At 42.8% G+C, this 18339-nt stretch overlaps 1 protein-coding gene across 10 annotated transcripts in view; it reads left to right on the forward strand.

The window, feature by feature from the left end:
* Window positions 1–18339, forward strand: part of adgrl2b.1 (adhesion G protein-coupled receptor L2b, tandem duplicate 1) — an 89954-nt gene that overhangs the window by 14302 nt on the left and 57313 nt on the right. For all 10 annotated transcript variants that reach the window (XM_086203962.1, XM_086203965.1, XM_086203966.1 and 7 more), the window contains exon 2: window positions 8776–8967. In XM_086203962.1, coding sequence (XP_086060088.1) covers window positions 8907–8967 — 61 coding nt within the window. In that variant the 5' untranslated portion in view covers window positions 8776–8906. The remainder of the gene's footprint in view (window positions 1–8775; window positions 8968–18339) is intronic.

Raw genomic sequence — 18339 nt, forward strand, 5'->3', positions numbered from 1 at the left:
TAGGATACTGGTCCAGTCCAGATATCTATGATACAGAACTCAGGGGGTAACACACCAAGTTCGCCTACGCAAAAACATCCCACCATAGATATGAAATCAGGCAAGTGTTTGATGATGTGAAGACCCCCTCAGATGCTGCAGCTGACATTACCACCACTCATGGAAATTTACAAGTGAGAAAATAAGATTTTTATTTTAGCAAATCTAAATGACCAAGAAAAGTACAAGTGGGTATCAATGTCACTGTAAAGGTAAACAGTACTCAACCCTAGTCCTCACTTTTTTCCCCGTTTGCATTGTTCTTGGTTACTATTTATTCTTTGTTTGCTGTATTTCTTACCAAAAAATCCCCACTAGGTGCTCTTTTGTTGTTTACTTACGACAACAAACGTGTTACTTTGTGAAAGTCATCTGAAACCCCTTCTGAAACCCCATTTGGATGGGATTAGTTTCATTGGGGGATGTGGGAGAAATTGAAAACGGAGCACCTCGTCTATAAATTTTAGATCCCATCTGAATCTGCCATGTCAGTAACTATGTATTTTAGCACTGCGCCAAATCCAGGACCTCCTGCGCACTGCAGAAAGAAACCTCTGACGAAAAGAAGAAAAAAAAAGATCAGCTAGTCCCATCTGAAATGACGACCCTGAAATAGTTACTCTGGTCCAGCTGCAACATTGCTCCCGCTGTTGTGTCATTGCTTAAATATGTTGTTAGTAGGTGTGTTTGATTATTATGACACTTTTTCTCAGAGACTTGTAATATTGTGCAGGTCCCTCTTGAAAATTGTTCTTCATCCCATCGCAGATGTTATCTATTCGCCGTCACTTCGTGTGCATTTTCCAAGAAGCTAATCAGGTCAGAATGGTGCTACGGTGTGTAAAAAATCGACATTGTGTCGATGCATTTTCCTGCAAAAACGTGTGAACATCAACACTCCATCTGCTGGAAAACATGTTGAGGGACTGAGGGAGTTTTCTTTTTTTTAATTTTGTTTTTGTTGCTCATGTTGGGACTCTAGGTGTGGCTGACGTCAAGCCAATCATAGTTAACTCCTTTTTTTAGATTAAAAAAAAGTGATTTAACATTGCTTGGAGCTGGAGGTGAGCAGTGTGTGTGTGTGTGTGTGTGTGTGTGTGTGTGTTCCAGCAGCAGTGGATAAAGAGCATGCAGGAGTGTGCTAGAATTATGTGTGGAGGAGGCGAGAAGTGAGGCTTTCAGCAAATCTATGAGGAGACTGATTGAAAGGAGAAGTCCTCTCTCTCTCTCTCTCTCTCTCTCTCTCTCTCTCTCTCTCTGTCTTTTTTTTTCCTCTGCGTCCGTGGTGAGTTGTTCCCTGTGCTCCTCGCCGGTGACCCCACTGCTTAACCAACTGCTCAGAGGTCAGCCGATTCATTTCATTGCCAAGCAGAGACGGCTCAGAGTGGCGGCCAGGCGAATATCAGTAAATGAGGCTGACATTTTACTCCCCCCCCACCCAGCACACACACTCACACATACACACACACACACACACACACACACACACCTTTTACTGTAACTTCAAACTACGTTTGGGCTCATTAAGCCCAGGTAACCTTTAAAAAATGTCCAGGTGGAGAACTTGTAATTGGTGATTTACTGTTAAACATTTCTGCAGCTTGAATATGTTGAGATTATCAATCACAAAAGCCACATTTACCACGTTTGTAATAAAATCAGAGCCCTGCCTTTTATTGTTTCAGATAATAATCTGCTTAATCATATAAACAAGAGCAGTTCCAGCTTCCTAACTATGCAGTTTCAGTTCTGTTCGTTTGCAATGCTGAACTGAATATTTTTGAGCTTTGGACATTTGATGTTACAAGATCTCACCAAAGGGAGAACTTGTGATGTTTGCATTGTCTAGAACCGAATATGATGGGATTAAAGAAACTTCCACTCTTGCATCAAGACACACAAATATTTCAAGTACTGAAATGTGTGTCCGACATTCATAAAAGCCTGACGCTTAAGCCTGGTTTATGCTTCTGCATCGCGGCAACGCCGTGCCTACGCCGTGCCTACGCCGTGCCTACGCAGTCGACGCAGACCCCTACGCCGACCCTACGGCGTAGCCTGACGTGCACCTCCAAAAAATCCCGACTACGTGTTGACGTGTCGTGACGTGAACGTCAAGGACTGTGATTGGTCCGCTCAGAGGAGGTCGCCGAATGCATGAAAAGGTGGAGGAAACTCCGCGACAAATATATGCGTCTCTGGAAGAAAATGGCCACAAGAAGTCAGGTTTGTCTTGTTCAAAGTTTACAGTTTGATTCATGAAAGCAAACAGTCGTTCAAAGAAAAGCACTGGACTTTCTGTTGTAAATAGTTTTGTTTTGGAATCTGACAAGAGCCCCCTGAAACCATACAAAGACACAGCCACACACCCCCCCCTCTAGCGGCTTGGCGGTGAATTGCAGAGCAACGCTTTCCCTTGACACAGAACTTCGAATGCTCAATGACGGCGTAGGGTCGCCGCGACGCAGAAGCATACACCGTAATGGTCACAAAGAAAACTTCCACCTGAATGTGAGAGCAGCCTTCTAGTGTCAAACTCTTCACAAAAATAATTTCATTTTAGTCAAATTCAAACATTCAGCTGCAGGAACACAAAGAATTCTTTTTTCTTTGTTTTTTTTTTGGCCAGATAACTTTTTCTAAGAAAATTGGAAGAGCACTTGAAGACTCCACCAAGGCCATTAGCCCACTCTTCTATTACATGCAAATAAATGCAACAGATTAAGCCATTGGGATCAGCACTATAGCCCACACATGAATAGATATTATCACTGTGAATATGCCTGATTTATTATGTGTAATATTTCCAGAGAAATAAATGAAAATGTATAAAAATGCCCTATCGGTAGATAGATTTATCTAAACTAGAAAGAATGAACCAGAGAATCACTCCTTTTCATGCATACATCCTTATTTTTACACTTTTTTTGAAAAACTCTGTTAAAAGAAATGGCTTCAAGTTGGAATTAGAATAAAGTGCTTGCTCACTCAAAGAAAAAAAAAACACACACAAAAAGAACCCCTTTTATTTTCATCCTTTAAACAATTGTGGTTTAACAGGAAAATCTCCCTTTGCCACCTCACTCCTAAAGTAAGCATTCCCATTGACATACTTAGACATTAAAGGTTTCTAAATTAAATATATATATATATATGTTTTGTTTTGTTTTTTTGGGGGGGGGGGGGGGGGGGGCTCTTCCAAATGTCCGCACCTCGGCGCAGCTCTTTCTGAAGACTACACACCTCTCTGTCTTCATTTGACTTGACACTAACCTGGTTGTTCAGCCCGGGTCTTCTTTGTTCTCTTTCCTTTACTAAGCTTCTTTGCTCGCCTCTCTCTGTTTCACAATGTCCATCTGCCCGCTGGCACTCTATCTTATCTGCTTCCTCAATCATTTGGCTGAGAGCCGCTGAACACACCAACTGTTGTGTGCTTTCAATAAAATAGTGCAACTTTCAGGGTTTCTCTGTATGGGCTTTTTGAGAGGCATTTTTAAGATAAAAGGTTTTTTAGGGTTGGTTTTTTTTTTTTTTTTTTTGTCTTTTTCTTTTTCCAGGGATCTTCTTTATCATCTGGAGCCGTTTTATTCTAAAAGAGCACAACACATAAAAGCTGCAGTGTCTTGAATGTTCAATGTTAGGAGAAGTTGTTCTGACTCAGACTTCAGCAATAGATGCATGAAACTGTTGCATATGGAAAACTCAGCTGTTGAGATAACATCCGTTCATAGAGGAGAAACCCAGCTGTGACTATGATGGAGGAGCCAATTAAAAATTAAAAAAAAAAAAAACCCAACAAAACCCCGCCATCATCATTTTCAAACACTTCCTGGGTTTGTCTTGGAATTCATCAAAAAAGTGTGAAAAGGCTAATTAATGATCATCTTTCACGTAAAATGTTCCTGAATAATCGTCATCGCCTCTGTCAAAGAAGTAATGGTGTCCGTGGCGTTTGTCTGTCGATGAAGAGGATTGCGAACACGTAGATGAATGATACGGACGCGGGCCTCGGAAGAACCTGTTAAATCTGGAGACTCTATATAATTGTTATGTTACAAATAACGAGAAAAGAATTGCTGTCAGGCTGTTTTGGTCTTGGCTCCTGTTCAAAATTTCTTGTTTGGTCCTAAGAAAAGTTCAAGACATTTTTATTTTTGGCAATATAGGAGATCGAGAAAAGTGATGAGTATATATTTGAGAGGGCGGAACCAGTTGCCTTTTAGCTGATATTTTATTTGGACTGCACATTTATCTAAATCGATCTAAAGATCTGAGACATATAAAATCACCCCCAGTCAGTTGATTAATACAGTAACGTCTCGCCCTGTTCCAGAACAGTTACTGCTTCAAAGTGGCCGAGCCCTCGCATATCTCATCAGCTCTGTGGTGACCCTGCAGACTCTGCTCGGTGTCGCTAGTTGATGGCATGTTCTCTCTATTACTGGTGGAGCCAAGGAAATGACATCATGTCCCTGCAGGGGTTTGAAGGTGCAGCCCTGACAAGACTGTCTTGACAAAAGAGTTTCTTGGGAGCATCAGTGAGCATGCACCGAGGACGCAGAAACGGTGTCTGGAGGCTGTGTTTTCTCAGTTCCTGTCGTTCCTGTCTCTAACTTGCAGCCCATCAACCATTTTTTTTCCTGATGTTTAAAATTCACTTCTCACGTTAGTGTGTGTGTGTGTGTGTGTGTGTGTGTCTTTTTTTTGTCCTGAATGTAGGGCATGGGGGCGGGGCAGAAAGTTCTCCAAATTAGTAGTTATTCAAAGAGTTGAAGACAAATCATTGTGTTGGCGAGAAGCAGCTCAGTGCAGAGCCACATCTCTATTTCACATGTAGGTTTTCAGCTTACACTTGGACTTGCACATTAGTTTTGTTCCAGTCTTACTTGATATGTATGTATGCGCTCTTTATCTCTCTCTCTCTCTCTTCTCGGCTTTGACAATTGAAAATAAATTAACATTCCTGGGCTTTATTTTTGTCTTCTCTAAGCCTGTGGAGAAAACTTGGAGGCGAACCCAGGAGGTCAGGCCATACTCACAGGCTGTCAATCCTCCTCTGTGACCCTGCCGCCCCTTTCTTTCTCCCCCGTCCATTCTTCTCCTCCTCTGCTTTCCCTCTCCCATCCATTTAGTCCCTCCCGGCTTAGAGTCTCCAAGCCCCCCACCCCACACACACACACACACACACACACACACACACACTCCTTCTCTCACTCTCTCTTTCACCGGACGCCTCTCCAGCTTGAGTGAGGCAGACACAAGCTTTGTCGAAGGGAGCCTCACATTCATTCAGCCCGGCTGTTGCACGCAGCCTCGTATCTCACGTTAAGACATGTGGGCTGTCTCCTTCTGTCCATTTATTTTAATTATGTTTTAATTGCTGGTTGTCCTCTTTTAAATGCTTGCTTATTATTTCTATCAGACTGATGTGAAAAATTTGCCGTGGCCTGTGATTTTCTCCATTATCTTAAGTGATGATGGATTTCTCTCCTCGGGTTTCCACCGTGTATGTGTTGAGAGTCAAAAGCAAAACAGATGTGGTGAATGTTTGCGTATCATTATTCATCTCATTGGTGAGGTTTGTCTCATTTCCAGAAAAATATACCGTTAATAGAAAGACAAATCTGAAGGGGATATACATGCGTATCTTTTTTTTTTTTTTTGGAGGAAATTCAGCTCAAGGAAAAGATTAAAACGAATACATTTTGTCAGTGGTCTGCTGGTGTGTATTATATGCTTGAGCTCATTAGATTTAGTGTAGGTGGTGACAGTCGTAACAGTTTCTTTTTTACATATCTGCCTCGGCGGAACACGATGATCATTATGTGAAAATCGCTGGCCAAGTAACCTCAATTCCCAGCTTCGGGGGTTGGGGAGGTGGGGGCTGTAGATAATTCCTTCGCACAATCTCTGAGGGGTTGATGCCGCCACACTTACCTCGTAAAATCATTTTCTGCTCAAGAATATCTCAGCCCCCTCACAAGCAGCATCCCCTCGTCCCCCGATGTGAAATGACGATACGTCTGTCAGTATTTGTGTAAAGCATCTTCATGTTAATCACCTAATCCTTTTTTACCCAGTCCTGTCCGATTCAGTGCAGAAATCCCACCAAACAAAACAGTGTTTTTAGGAAGATGAGCACGACTGCCGTGTTCTCAACCAGCTTAAGAGAGAAAGACATGTTGCTCAGCGGGGTGACGTAGCAGGCGGGGCCGATGAGGAGAAAGAACCCCGGGGTGGCGAGGGCAAGCCTGCATCCAAGAGGCCTAGCAGGCTCTTACCCTCCAGGGGCTCAGTAGCTCAGCAGGCCCAGCAGGCCAGAAGGGCAGGAGATGTCCCCCCCAACAGTTTCCAATCTCCTCCTGTCAACCATCATTAGAATTACCCCGTGGCCCCTGGCCCTCATATTTGGAGATGATAAATGACTGAGCGCAAAGGCAGGAAAGAGTCACGTGAGTCTCTGGAGATTTGCCCATAATGGTGGCAGTCTTGCTTGACAGTACATGGATATGATGGTGTGAGACCTCCCATACAGGAGAGCTAGCACCCTTCCAGCTTATCTGATCTGGTTCGGTGCCACTGGCAGATAAACAACTGGGAGGCAAATAAAACCACAATTGCTATATAACCAGCCCGGTTTAACTGATAAATTACAAGTTAGCTCTAAGAGTGTTTCCTTGGCACAGTCTGTGCTGCACAACTGCTCAGCGAGGGCGACCTCAAATGAAAATAAATACTCTCAGGCCACGTCAGGCGAGTTAGAGATCCAGTTGGCTTTACTTCAACCCCGCGCAGGCATTGGTCATGTATAGAATGAATCCAAAAGTGACTGAAATTATTTCTCTGTATGCTAATTTGAAAGCCTCCCATGTTTTGTGGGTTTTCATGGTGCCAAAAATATCCGAGCGCATTAGCAAGGCCCGGAGAGCGATTAGAGCTGACTGCTCTGCTGCTCAAATTTAGGTTCATTATAAAATAATCAGGGTAGTTGACGGGCGGCTCTGGAGGAGCGCTCTCAGAGACGGGAAACATTCCATCTCCTCTGCTTGGTGACAGCAAGCAAGTGAAGTGACCATCCTGTGTGTGCTGCTTTGTTTGTTTGTGTGTGTGTGTGTGTGTGTGTGTGTGTGTGTGTGTGTGTGCCTGCGTGCACTGGAGACATGCACCACAAGAGAATAATCAAGAATATAGAGGTGTGTATGTGTGTGTGTGCGTGCGAGTGTGTGGGCGTGCGTGTGTGTGGGCGTGCGTATATTGCTGCTAATATTTCTGCATCTCTGTTGCCAGGAGTGCGTCTGTCGCTGGTTATATGTTTGCGAAGGCGTGCATTTTTGAGTTTGTGTCTGTCTGTGTATGTGGGCGTGTGTGTGTGGGTGTGTGAGTGTGTGGCATTTCACATATGACACAACACATCCCTCCTTGGTGTTTGATTTTGGTAAGCAGCTTATCTGTCTTGTGTGTTAAGTCTGTCTCAGGCTCTAACCTTTTGCTGCTCTTGCAGACAAAGGAGTGTTTTTGCCACCCCTTGATAAGGAAGGAGACAAAAGTAGCTCACAAAGCAGCCGTGTCTCTAATGGCGTCCTGTGTGAACGTGTTGCCGGCGCGACAAGCATTTTCCCGTGAGGATCTGGGAGTAAATGGGGAAGGTGGAACAGGGAAGAGTCGGGGAATGAGGCAATGTCAACATTCACTTGTGACATGCCGCCAAGTGTCAAATAAGTGCCTAGCAGAAGGAATGCGATCTGCTTTGTTTTCACATCTGTGCCCTCAGTTTGAAGAAATGTTTGGAAACAAAGTTTTAATATGTCTGTGAAACTTCCGAATGGTGGAAAAATCCTTTTGTTTACTCATAAGTCAGTCTCCAGGGCTGAGTATGGTTCAGAATTGTTTTGTTCCTTTACCGATACCTTAGATACTGGTTCCTGCACAATTACAGTCAATGTTAACATGAAGAAGATTGTGACAATTACAATACCAGGGTTCTTGCGGGGTCTTGAGAATTCTTAAATTTGATCCCAAATTTGTCTTTTGCTCTTAAATGGGATTTAGGTCTTAAAATGGCCGAGGATTGGGAAATGACTTCTGTGTTGCAGTAACGCCTCTGTGTCACATTAAATGTGTTTGAGGGAAAAATGCAGGCTGCAAACCTTCAACACGGAGGCAGTAATCACTAATTTACAGCCCAGAAGAACTGAACAGAGAACACTCAGGAATCGGTTGTGCAACCAAAAGCTAGCGGTTTGAAATTGTTAGCCGGTATGCCAACGAAATCGGTCTTAAAATTCTATTCAAAGACGTCTTAAGTCTTTAATTTGCTGAGTCACTTATTGATTTTAATTAATTTACACACACTCAAAACAGTTTCACATTGGAATTCAACAAAACCTGCTCCAGCTTAATGTGTGTTCAGTTTTATGTTTGTATGTTTCCACTCCAAGCAGTTTAACAACATTATAAAGAGGGATTAACTACTCTGCTGTTGAACTACACGACTGAGTGATAATATTTGATGATGTTGAAGTAATTGGATCAGTGCCATTAAAGTATCAAAGTTCGATATCCTGCTCTAGCAGCCAAGAACTCTTGATTTTTGTCTGACTTTATTTCATAATGGTTTTGAACCTCAGGCATGTAGATGCCAGATATACATTACACCACAAATCCAAGACTCTAATGACAGTAATTACAGCCATTTCCTCCATTTTTATTCCATCTTTCCCTCCTTCCTCCCTCCAGATGAGAAGATGACTGGTGATGCTTCTCCGAGACCTTCCGATCACTGACGTCGCTCCTGCTCTCTGCTCTCCCTCTCAAACGCACTGACCGACTATTTACCGGCCATCGGGCTCGTTTGCATACAGCACACAATGGCCTCTGCACTGTCGAGATGCCTCCTGCTCCTTCTCTGTTGCTTTCATTGTTCACAAGGTAGGTTATCATGGAGTTGTGCGGCAAAATAGTGCTAATGTGATTCTGGTCACCCTCTCAAGAAGCCATTTATTATTCAGGTTTTGAATGCGTTGAATGTATTAATATGATGTGTTGTGGCCACACAAAAGAAGTGAAGGGCTGTTATGCTGCAAGGCTGCGGGGATCTTCAGTTGTTTTACTTTTGGAGGTGAGCAAAGCTTTTTCAAAGAAATTCAACGCTCCTGGCAACTCACGGACACTTTCAGAACGACACTCCATCAGTAAGTCGGAATCCTTCCATTCAAGGTTCAAAAACTGCATATTTTTGTCAAGTGAGGTGTTTTTAATATGTAGTGGACTTACATGCGCGGCTGTATGCTGTAGTTTTAGCTCCGTTAGACCTTTTAATTTGCCGACGGCCACAAACTAGAACCGGGGACGAATCGCTCTGTGGTGGGAGGGTGTCCGCCCCCTGAGCAGAAGGCTTACTCACATAGCAAACAAGTTCACAAGCATCCCCGATGAAATTACATTAAAAGATATTTAAAGAAAACTTAATTGATTGTAAATATGTAGCCTTTTTTTTTTTTTTTTTCAAAGCACTTTGCAATTTTTGTCACAGTACCTTGTTCAGTACCTTGCTTAAGGACACCGCAGCACTGGAAGCGAGGGTCGAACCAGCAGGTCCAGGCTGCTGGCCGGCTATGCCTTGCCATGCCCATCACGTACGTCTGTCCAGAAGTGTGATGATTTTACTCCCTAGCGCCCACCATGACTATACCTCGCTGACAAACTGTGCTCTCGGACTTCTGGGTAAAATTCAGCAGCGGGACCGGGGCTACTTTAGAGACGATTAAAGAGTATACATGCTGGAGTAAATCATCCAATTTCAGTCAAACTTACGTGTTTCCATGTATTTTAAAATCCAGTTTCAGTGGATTCACACTAAATCAACATCGTAAATGTTCTGTCCACTGAGAGACTGGAGCCTCTGAGATTTTTTTTTTTATTTGCACCTAAATAAAACCGTTGAGAGCAGCCAGTATACCTGTCAGCATCAGAGGCAGGGCAGCTGATTCAGTGCCAGAACTGGGAATGAATGTGTCAATGTTTTTAATTGTCTGCAGTGACATCCCAAGGCTCCGGTTTTTGGTTATTTTTGTTTTGTTTTGTTTTTTTGGGTTCCTTCCCTCACTTCTGATTTGGCTATAATTACCAGTATTGTCACAAAACACTCCCGTCTGTTACATGCCCATCAAAACCACTTATGTTGGTATTTCTGCTTGATGATGATCATTACGTTTTTCCCCTTTCAGTCCCATTGTACTGGAAACAAAGTAACCCCAAATCGCATGCTTGTGTGCCAAGCATTCATTACAGATAGATGTTGAAGTACATTATTTTGGGGGCTTCCTTTTCAATTTTGATTTTGTCCTTTTAGATCTGACTGATTGCTATGGAGCAGTAGATTTGTAATTTCAGATAATATGGAAGAGCCTTGCTCAGAAATGTTAGCGAGGCTTTTGAAGAATAGACGTCTGATTTGGCCTGGCTTGGAGTTGAATAGGCCTGTTGAAGTACTTAGAGGAATACTGCTTTGGTATGCAGAAAGTCCAGGTTTTGGGTTTCAGTTGTGAGGGCTCTCAGCGCTAAGAATGCATATTTACCATCCATCAATAAAGAGGTGTGTGTGCTTGTGCGTGCGCGCGCGTGCGTGTGTGTGTGTGTGTGTTGGTTCCTCTGAAAACAATATCTGATTTTATCCACATGCCACTCACCTTCAGCCTGTCCGACCCCGAGGGGCCTGCATCCCCGCCATCTAGGTTTCCAGCAGAGACCCTGCGATGAAAACTCTATTTCACAACTACCTCCTGTCTCTCAGAAGGAAAGAGCATAATCAGGTTATTGTTTTCACCCAAAACAATCCTCACGCTTTGAAATGCTAACTGACATAGCTGAAAAGAAAGGGATATTCTTCTTCTCTCCTGGTATTGACTTCTTTGACCAGCGGAAAGAATGTCAACCAGTCAGGTTTCTGTCAGTGTCGACAGATCGCTCTTATGCAATAGAATAATCTCAATAATCCATAATAAATGTTTTGTTTTCTATCCAAGTATGGCCTAAATTATTACCAAAGCTAGTAGAGTCTCTGCAGTAATCCCATGGTGTTTATAGAGTCTCCTGCTCCCTTAATGACTCAAAGTACTGAATCAAAGTGCACAACAAACCCTGATTCGGGAAATCCTTGTTCACGGGAACTGGCTCCTCTGCAACATGTGACACTCAGTGAATTGTAGCTTGCTCAAATTAATGCTGGTACCGGCAGGTTTTGGGCAGGATCTAGGAACAGACCTGGAACCAGATCTGATGATACCATCTAGCTTCAGTGCTACAGCTTTTTACATCTTGTTGTCAGGTCCTGTTGCATTTAACAGCCATATTTGATCATTTATGCATTCATACGTACAACCCTAAATATCTGTTATTCTCTGTGCCCTAGTGTTTTAGTCAACTGCTCAACAAAATGGGGCGTTTCATTCAAGAAGTGCACGCCATTATGTTTTGCTGCACTGAGCTGGAAATCCCATCACTAGTTACCATGATCATCTGCTCGTGGAAAGAACAACTATAATTTTTCTTGCTGATTCGTTTTTGATTAAAGATCATGAAGCTAATTGACAATAGCAATGTGACAATAATAGCCACTCTGTATCGCACCATTTTGCTAGCAGAAACATAAAAGCGGCAAAGCTTCAGTCCAGGACAGGACAGGACAAATCGGTTAGGTTTAGTCTTTATATAAGCAAGTTGTTTGTTTTTTTTAAAGTGTTCTGCGATCACTATTCCTGATATGAATTGTTATCAGAGTTTTCAACTGTGCGCCGTTGTATGTCTATGACCACTAGAACGTAAATACAATCTCTGTACCGTATGATGGCTGCGTTCTCAGAGAGCTGCTCTTTTCTCTCTGCTCTGTTATATAACGCACTGTACCATTATATAACAGATCTATAAAATAAGACTTCTGCTGCTGTAATCTAGGTCACGCCGGCATCAGGTTTGTTTTAGGTGCGTCAGGCTGCCCAGTCTGCAGATATGAAGGAAGACAACCCCATTCAAAGGGAGCAGCATGTACAGGCTGTGACAGAACAAAGCTGTTATCTAAGTCTTAAAAGTAAAGAGAGCCAGATTTAGGGGGGATTATGTCTTGTGGTCAGTGTCAACATTTTTATTGGCTATTGTGTTTGAATGCCAAACGCAGAGAGCAGGCACCTCGGCCTTCATATCGAAATACTGCACAAAAAAGGAAAATGTAAAGTGGTTTGTGTTTGATAACTTTATCTGCAGGGACGGGGATCAGAGCGGAGACGGAATGTTTGTTTAGGTCCTAGTAACAGTGTGAGGGCAGGCAGTGAATAATACACATAAATGTGTTGGTTAAGATCACCATCGGGGGACACAAGGGTACAATTGTACACCCAGGGTACATTAATAATGCTTATTTAATGCTGAGCTTTGTATAAGAGAGCTGACTATTACTTAGATATAATTAACCATTAATTAATGCACTCTGTGACCCTCATTATAAAGTGGCGAACATGAATCCCTTAAGTAACACTTCCTCCTGACCCCACCCAAATCTCCCTCAGTTTCTCCCTCCATCTTTGCTGCAACCCCTGAAGTAACACAATGATTACAAGACACATTGATTAACTGTTACCAAATGGCTAACAAAGCGTTTGTAACCAGTATCAGTGTACTCTTTTTATGAAATGGGGACCATCTTTGCTGTAATCTGTAACGTTGACCACCATTAGTAACTGTATACTAACAGTTAACTAGGCATTAACGAACGGTAATCTTATTGGAAAGTGTTATGTGTCTAGAGAAAACACGCTCAGTCTCCTGAAGATTGCCTTTTTGGCTTTGTTTTGTTGTTTTTTTTTATTTGGCTCCCTGATGCTTTGAATAGCGCACTTGCACATCTCTTTCAAAGGGAGATTTTCTTGATTATGAAAAGCGTACCAGCATGCTTGTGTTTCACTCCAAAAGGTTGCAGAGGTTAACAATACGTCTCAGCACAACATTTGTCTCAAGCAGTGCCATACATTGTGCTGATGGAAGAGCCTCCCTTGTGCCACACTGGTATTTCCAGTCCCGGGGTTGACTGAATGGGGGAAGCTATTGTGCTCTAACTCCTCTTTGGCCCGGGGCCATACACATCCAGTCTGTCATCCATTGATATGCTTGGCTTGCCATTTTATAATTCATATTGAATGCTGCGGCCCGGGTGCATGGCAGGCCGATCATGAATTATCAGCTAAACCATGGGAGATTCACAGATGACTGGTCAATCTGTGTGGTGAGAACAAGCACACAGGAAGAAAAAAAAAATCTGATATTTCTGTGGAATTTCAGTCCAACTGGAAGCGTTTCAAGGGCCGGGGTTCATCATCTGGACTGAATGGACCTCTCTCCAGATTAGGAAGCCATATTGAGACACTTAAATCATTTTATTTCTTGCTTATGGATTTTCCTCCCTATTTACCAATACAGTCTTGTCAGCACTTTGCCTGAATCTTTTCAGTAGTCTGAAAGATATATTTCTGTTCAGCTCCATGTAACAAGACGCTGGTTTAATAATAACCGGGAACCTGAAAAGTTTTGAATCATAACAGAACATCAAAATGAAATGAGCCAGAGTCGGATGAATCTCCACGATCAGTATTTCAGACGGAGGAAATGAAATACACGGTGACCCCGACAAGGTCATCCTAGATTTATTGCAAGAATGATTTTCCGATAATCTTTTTTTTTTTTTTACGTTTGTTAATTTTTCTTTTCTTTTTTTTTTCATAATGAAACGGCGAGAATGTTTCAATCCAATACGTGAATGCCAAAACAGCCTCTTCCCCTTTAGGGGAGACAGGATTTGCTCTTAAATGTGTGTGTAGACATGCTTGTAAAAGTCCCTTCTTTACGGCCAGATGATGAATAAATGCTTAATTTAATAGGCTAGGAGCCGTGATTTCTGACAGTTTGATTTCACTTTTTAAGCATCCCCTAAATCTCTCTTGCTCGCAGCATCTCGGAGTCATTCAATTCACACCCCTTATGGTAACAAGTTGTGTAAACACTGGACCAGATGCCTACCTCACTCTTTCCTAAATGCTGTCTGCACCAGTGTTTTTCTCCAGGCAGCCTAATTCAAATAATAGATGAGTCCGACTTGCAACCGCAAAGTAGTTCGCCTCAGAATCTAAAATTTTGGATTTGCTCCATGTAAGTCACAGCTTCAGGAGGGTTCAGCTGTCATAACAAAGTAATTAATCAGGAAGCAGACGGGTTTCAAATGAAATCAAGTATAGAAGACTGTAGACTTCTTTCCTTTTTTAGTGTTCAGGGAGGTGTTTGCCAACAATATAAATCAGGTTTGCAGCACAGACAAAAGAATTTAAAAAGACAACAAGGAACTGTCGGATTTTTGGTTTCTCTCAATACTTGCTCGGGGCCGTGTCATAATTAATTTAATTTGAACAAAAAGCACACAAGCTAAACAAACGCGGGGAAAAAAAAAACAGAAACATGAATATAACATTTAACACCGAGGGGACATTGTGGTAAAGCAATAAAAGCAGATTGTTGCGTTGACTAAATAATTACAGCAGGTTTTCGTTTTTTCACACAAAGCCTTTCCAGCTGTTTTTTTAACCCAATGGTGACATACTTGAAGCTTTAATGTTTCAAGAGAACCCTGATTTATTTATTTATTTATTTATTTTGTGGAGACACGTCGGGTGCGTTAAAGACGGTTTTACAAAGAAAAAGAGAAAGCGTTATATTCACTCGGTATGAAAACGGTTAAAGAATGATGTGCTTGTCTCTACTTGTCAAGTGTCTCCTACACAATAAATGCCAGCTTTAAAACTCATGTTGACATTGTGGAGGGGAAGAAGGCAATGTGTAAAATAACTTGTGATGGATTTGCACGTTGTTGTTGTGATTTCTTACATTTAGCGCGTGAGCAGATGTTCCGATGTGCTGTCGTCAGAGGGATGAAAGTGTGTGAATAGAAGTTGAAAGTACTTCCACTTAGGTAAACCACCCAGTGGTTTCTTGTTCATTTCCCTCACTTCTGCGTGGCTAATGGTCATATATGATTCGAATCAGTGTAATGATGTGTGTTGGCTCTCTCTCTCTCTGCCTGCCAGCCCTCACTACAAGCCATGAATGCTGCCCTGTTGCATCCACTGTATTAGTAATCTCCTCAGGCTGAGAGGCTGTGCCATAGAGCATGACCACACATTTTTTTGTCCAGGAATTAAATGTCACCTCAGGGTGGGTCACCTGCAAACAAAAGGCCACCAGCCGATTTGCAGGTATAAACAGTCCAAGATAAGGAAGCCATCTCCTGCCGTGCAGGAAATTGAATAAGTACGCAGCAAGAAGAAAGTCAGAGTGAACAGCGAAGCACAAAGAACATTTTTGTTTGCCTTACGCTATCAGTATTGACCCCCTCTTGTAGCGTATATCCCCCCTGATTGCGCCCAGCACAATGGCTTCATCGTAGATGAGGGCCAGGAAACCGTCTGTCATCAAGATCTCCCCATCTGTGCATCTCTTATCAGCGCTGCTGTTTTCCGTTCACATTGACCGCAATGCCGGTGGAAAGGAATGGGCCAAGGTCATCACGCTCAAGTCAATCAAAGTGGTCAGTGTTCCAGAGATAGTCGGGGGTAGCCGCTCAGGAATGTGCCTGGACTCTTTTCACCAACTTTCCAGGCAAATCTCAGACACTTCAAACAGAAACTAACAGAAGCCCACATGGGCTGTCTGTGTGCCACCATAAACACCCCACAACGTTTACGTTCAAGGGCCGAAGACCCCGGGAGATGGTTAAAACAAGCCTTTGACACGGTAGAAAGCAGTTACTTCTCTGTTTCCTCACTAATGGACACCATTTTCTTCAACCTTGAATTCAGGTGTTCCATCCTCTCCCTGTTAGAGCCGTAACGATGAATTGATTAGTTTATTTTAATCATAGATTAATCCTTACACACACAAAAGCGTCAAACACGGTTCTAAAATGACTTCTTTATGGGGGGGGGGGGGGGGTTTGACTGTTGGATGAACAAAAGAAGCCACTGGAACACGTCACTTTGAGCATCTTGCCGTTTTATCATCCAGACTATTTGTCGAATAATATTGATGATAAACTATGACGAAAGTAATGAGTTAGTGAATGTAAGTGGAGTATTATTAGGGCCTGAGCCCAAAGGCACTCCGGGGCGAAGACCCTATTAGGTTTGCTCGTTTTTACTGATTTTCCAGGCAAATCTGAGAAACTCAGTCACAGCGTGTGTATATAGAAGAGATCCCGGTGGTTCAGTCGCTTCAAACACAAAAAAAATGTCTGACAGTGACATGGGGGGACAGCTGTTAGATTTCTGTTTCCTACTGACAGGCAACATTGATTTCTTTCAACCTTGACGGCAGGCAATTGAAATCCTTAAGTATTTATTTGAACCCAAACAAGGATCTTCCCCTCACCCAAATCAAGCTGTTCTTGTCCCTAAACTTAACCCAACTGTGCACCAGTGCAGACTCAGTGTGCACGTGGGCGTGACAAACACATTTTCTAAATGCTTTTGAGCAGATGTGCAATTTGTGTCTGGGTGAAGTACATGGAGCCTTGAAAATGGGTGAAAGCAGAATGAACATTGACTCAGGATGTGTCCTGAAGAAGAATCAACCGTTAATCTAAACCAGCACAGATAAAATGTGCATTTCAATGTAGATGAGCCTCGTACAAAAGGAACGAGGCAAACCAAACTCAAATTCTTAAACTTCAGTGCTATCTAACTCTAAAAGATCCACCGAATTTGCATCCACCCACGTCTGCACCAAGTGGTTTCGTGTGGAGAATGAAAAGTACCGTAGTGGTCAGTGAGAGGGATCGCTGCTCACTCTGGATCTGCATGAAAGTAAAGCTTGTGTCTCTTATCAGAATTGTCTGTTCATTATCGTCTCAAGGCCCTGATCTCCATCCCTTGTCATCCCTCTAGTCCCTGGCTCATTAGTCATGTAATGTGTGCTCCAGTCGCAGCTTTTGCTGACACCCTGTCGATGTGACGTACCGAGTCGGCCTCCTGGGTCAGGCTGTGCACAGACAGGGCTGGGTGGAGGTTGGCGGGTTGATTAACGGGGTGAAATGAGGAAACTCTGCCCCAGCAAACAAGAACAGAGACACAAGCATGTGATGGAGATCCCCCCCCCCCAACAGACACACACACACACACACACACACACACACACACACACACACACTCTCCCCCCAGGGGAGGCACCTGACTTATTCTGAGACGTTTTCTTGAGCGGAAAATCCAGCTGGGTTTTTAAGTGCAGGGGTAAATCACAGGCTTTGAGGGAGTTAGGCATCACTCAGGGTAGATCAAACCTGTGAAACCATATCCATGCTACACTTGGGAGACTTTCTCTGACACACCTCTGTCTACGTATTTCATCAACTACCCCTGCAAAAAAAACCAAAAAACCAAAAACAGCGATGCAATGTTAGATATTGTACAAGCGATGAACTAATTCTGTCAAAATGGCACTCTCCCAGGAGCTTATAGGTTTTTTTTTGTTTTTTTTTAATCTTCAAAGCATCCTCTGATTTCGAATATTTCAAATACTTAGCCTCTGTGACAGTTATTTGTATCTTTATAAAAGGGTTGTTTTCTCACTAGACTGTACAAGGTGTCGATTATACTTTGCTTTAACCTGAGTGATGTGTGGACGGACAGAATTAAAGGAGACGTTAGATCCAGGAATGTCTCCTCGGCTGATTTATTTCTGTCATTAAACGCTGACCCTCTTTGCATTTAGAGGATTAGTAACGTAATGACGCTTCCCTCTTTCATTGCTGGGCCTCTTTGATGTGCACCCACAGGATCATGGATCATCCAGCCAATCGACAAAGGAGAAAACCTTGATTCCAGCAGCTAAATGAAGACGCGGCCATTCTAGCTCTTCACTTTCTTTTTCTTTATTTCTCACTCCCTTGGGAGAAATTCTTCATCTGGGGGTTCTTCAGCAGCTGAGCTTGTTCTGTAGAACCAAAATAATCCACCGTGGCAACTGGTAAAACGGATGCTGCGCGTCGTGAAATTCCTCTCAGTAATTTCAGCAACTTCATAACAGGAGACTGCGCGTATCAAATAAGTTGTTTGCATCGTAGGATCGCTCGGTGTGTAATAGAGGGGGCTTTGCATCTTTAAAGAAAAACACTCATTCTTTGCTGTGGCCAAAAATAAAACACAGGAAGGCTTGTCATTCAGTAAGTGAGTTGCCGATGTGAATGTTGCAAATAAAGATATAAAACAATAG

Source organism: Aulostomus chinensis, chromosome 5 (assembly GCF_037954235.1).
Source record: "Aulostomus chinensis isolate RoL2024-O1b breed Wild chromosome 5, RoL_Achi_v1.0, whole genome shotgun sequence".
NCBI lineage: Eukaryota > Metazoa > Chordata > Actinopteri > Syngnathiformes > Aulostomidae > Aulostomus > Aulostomus chinensis.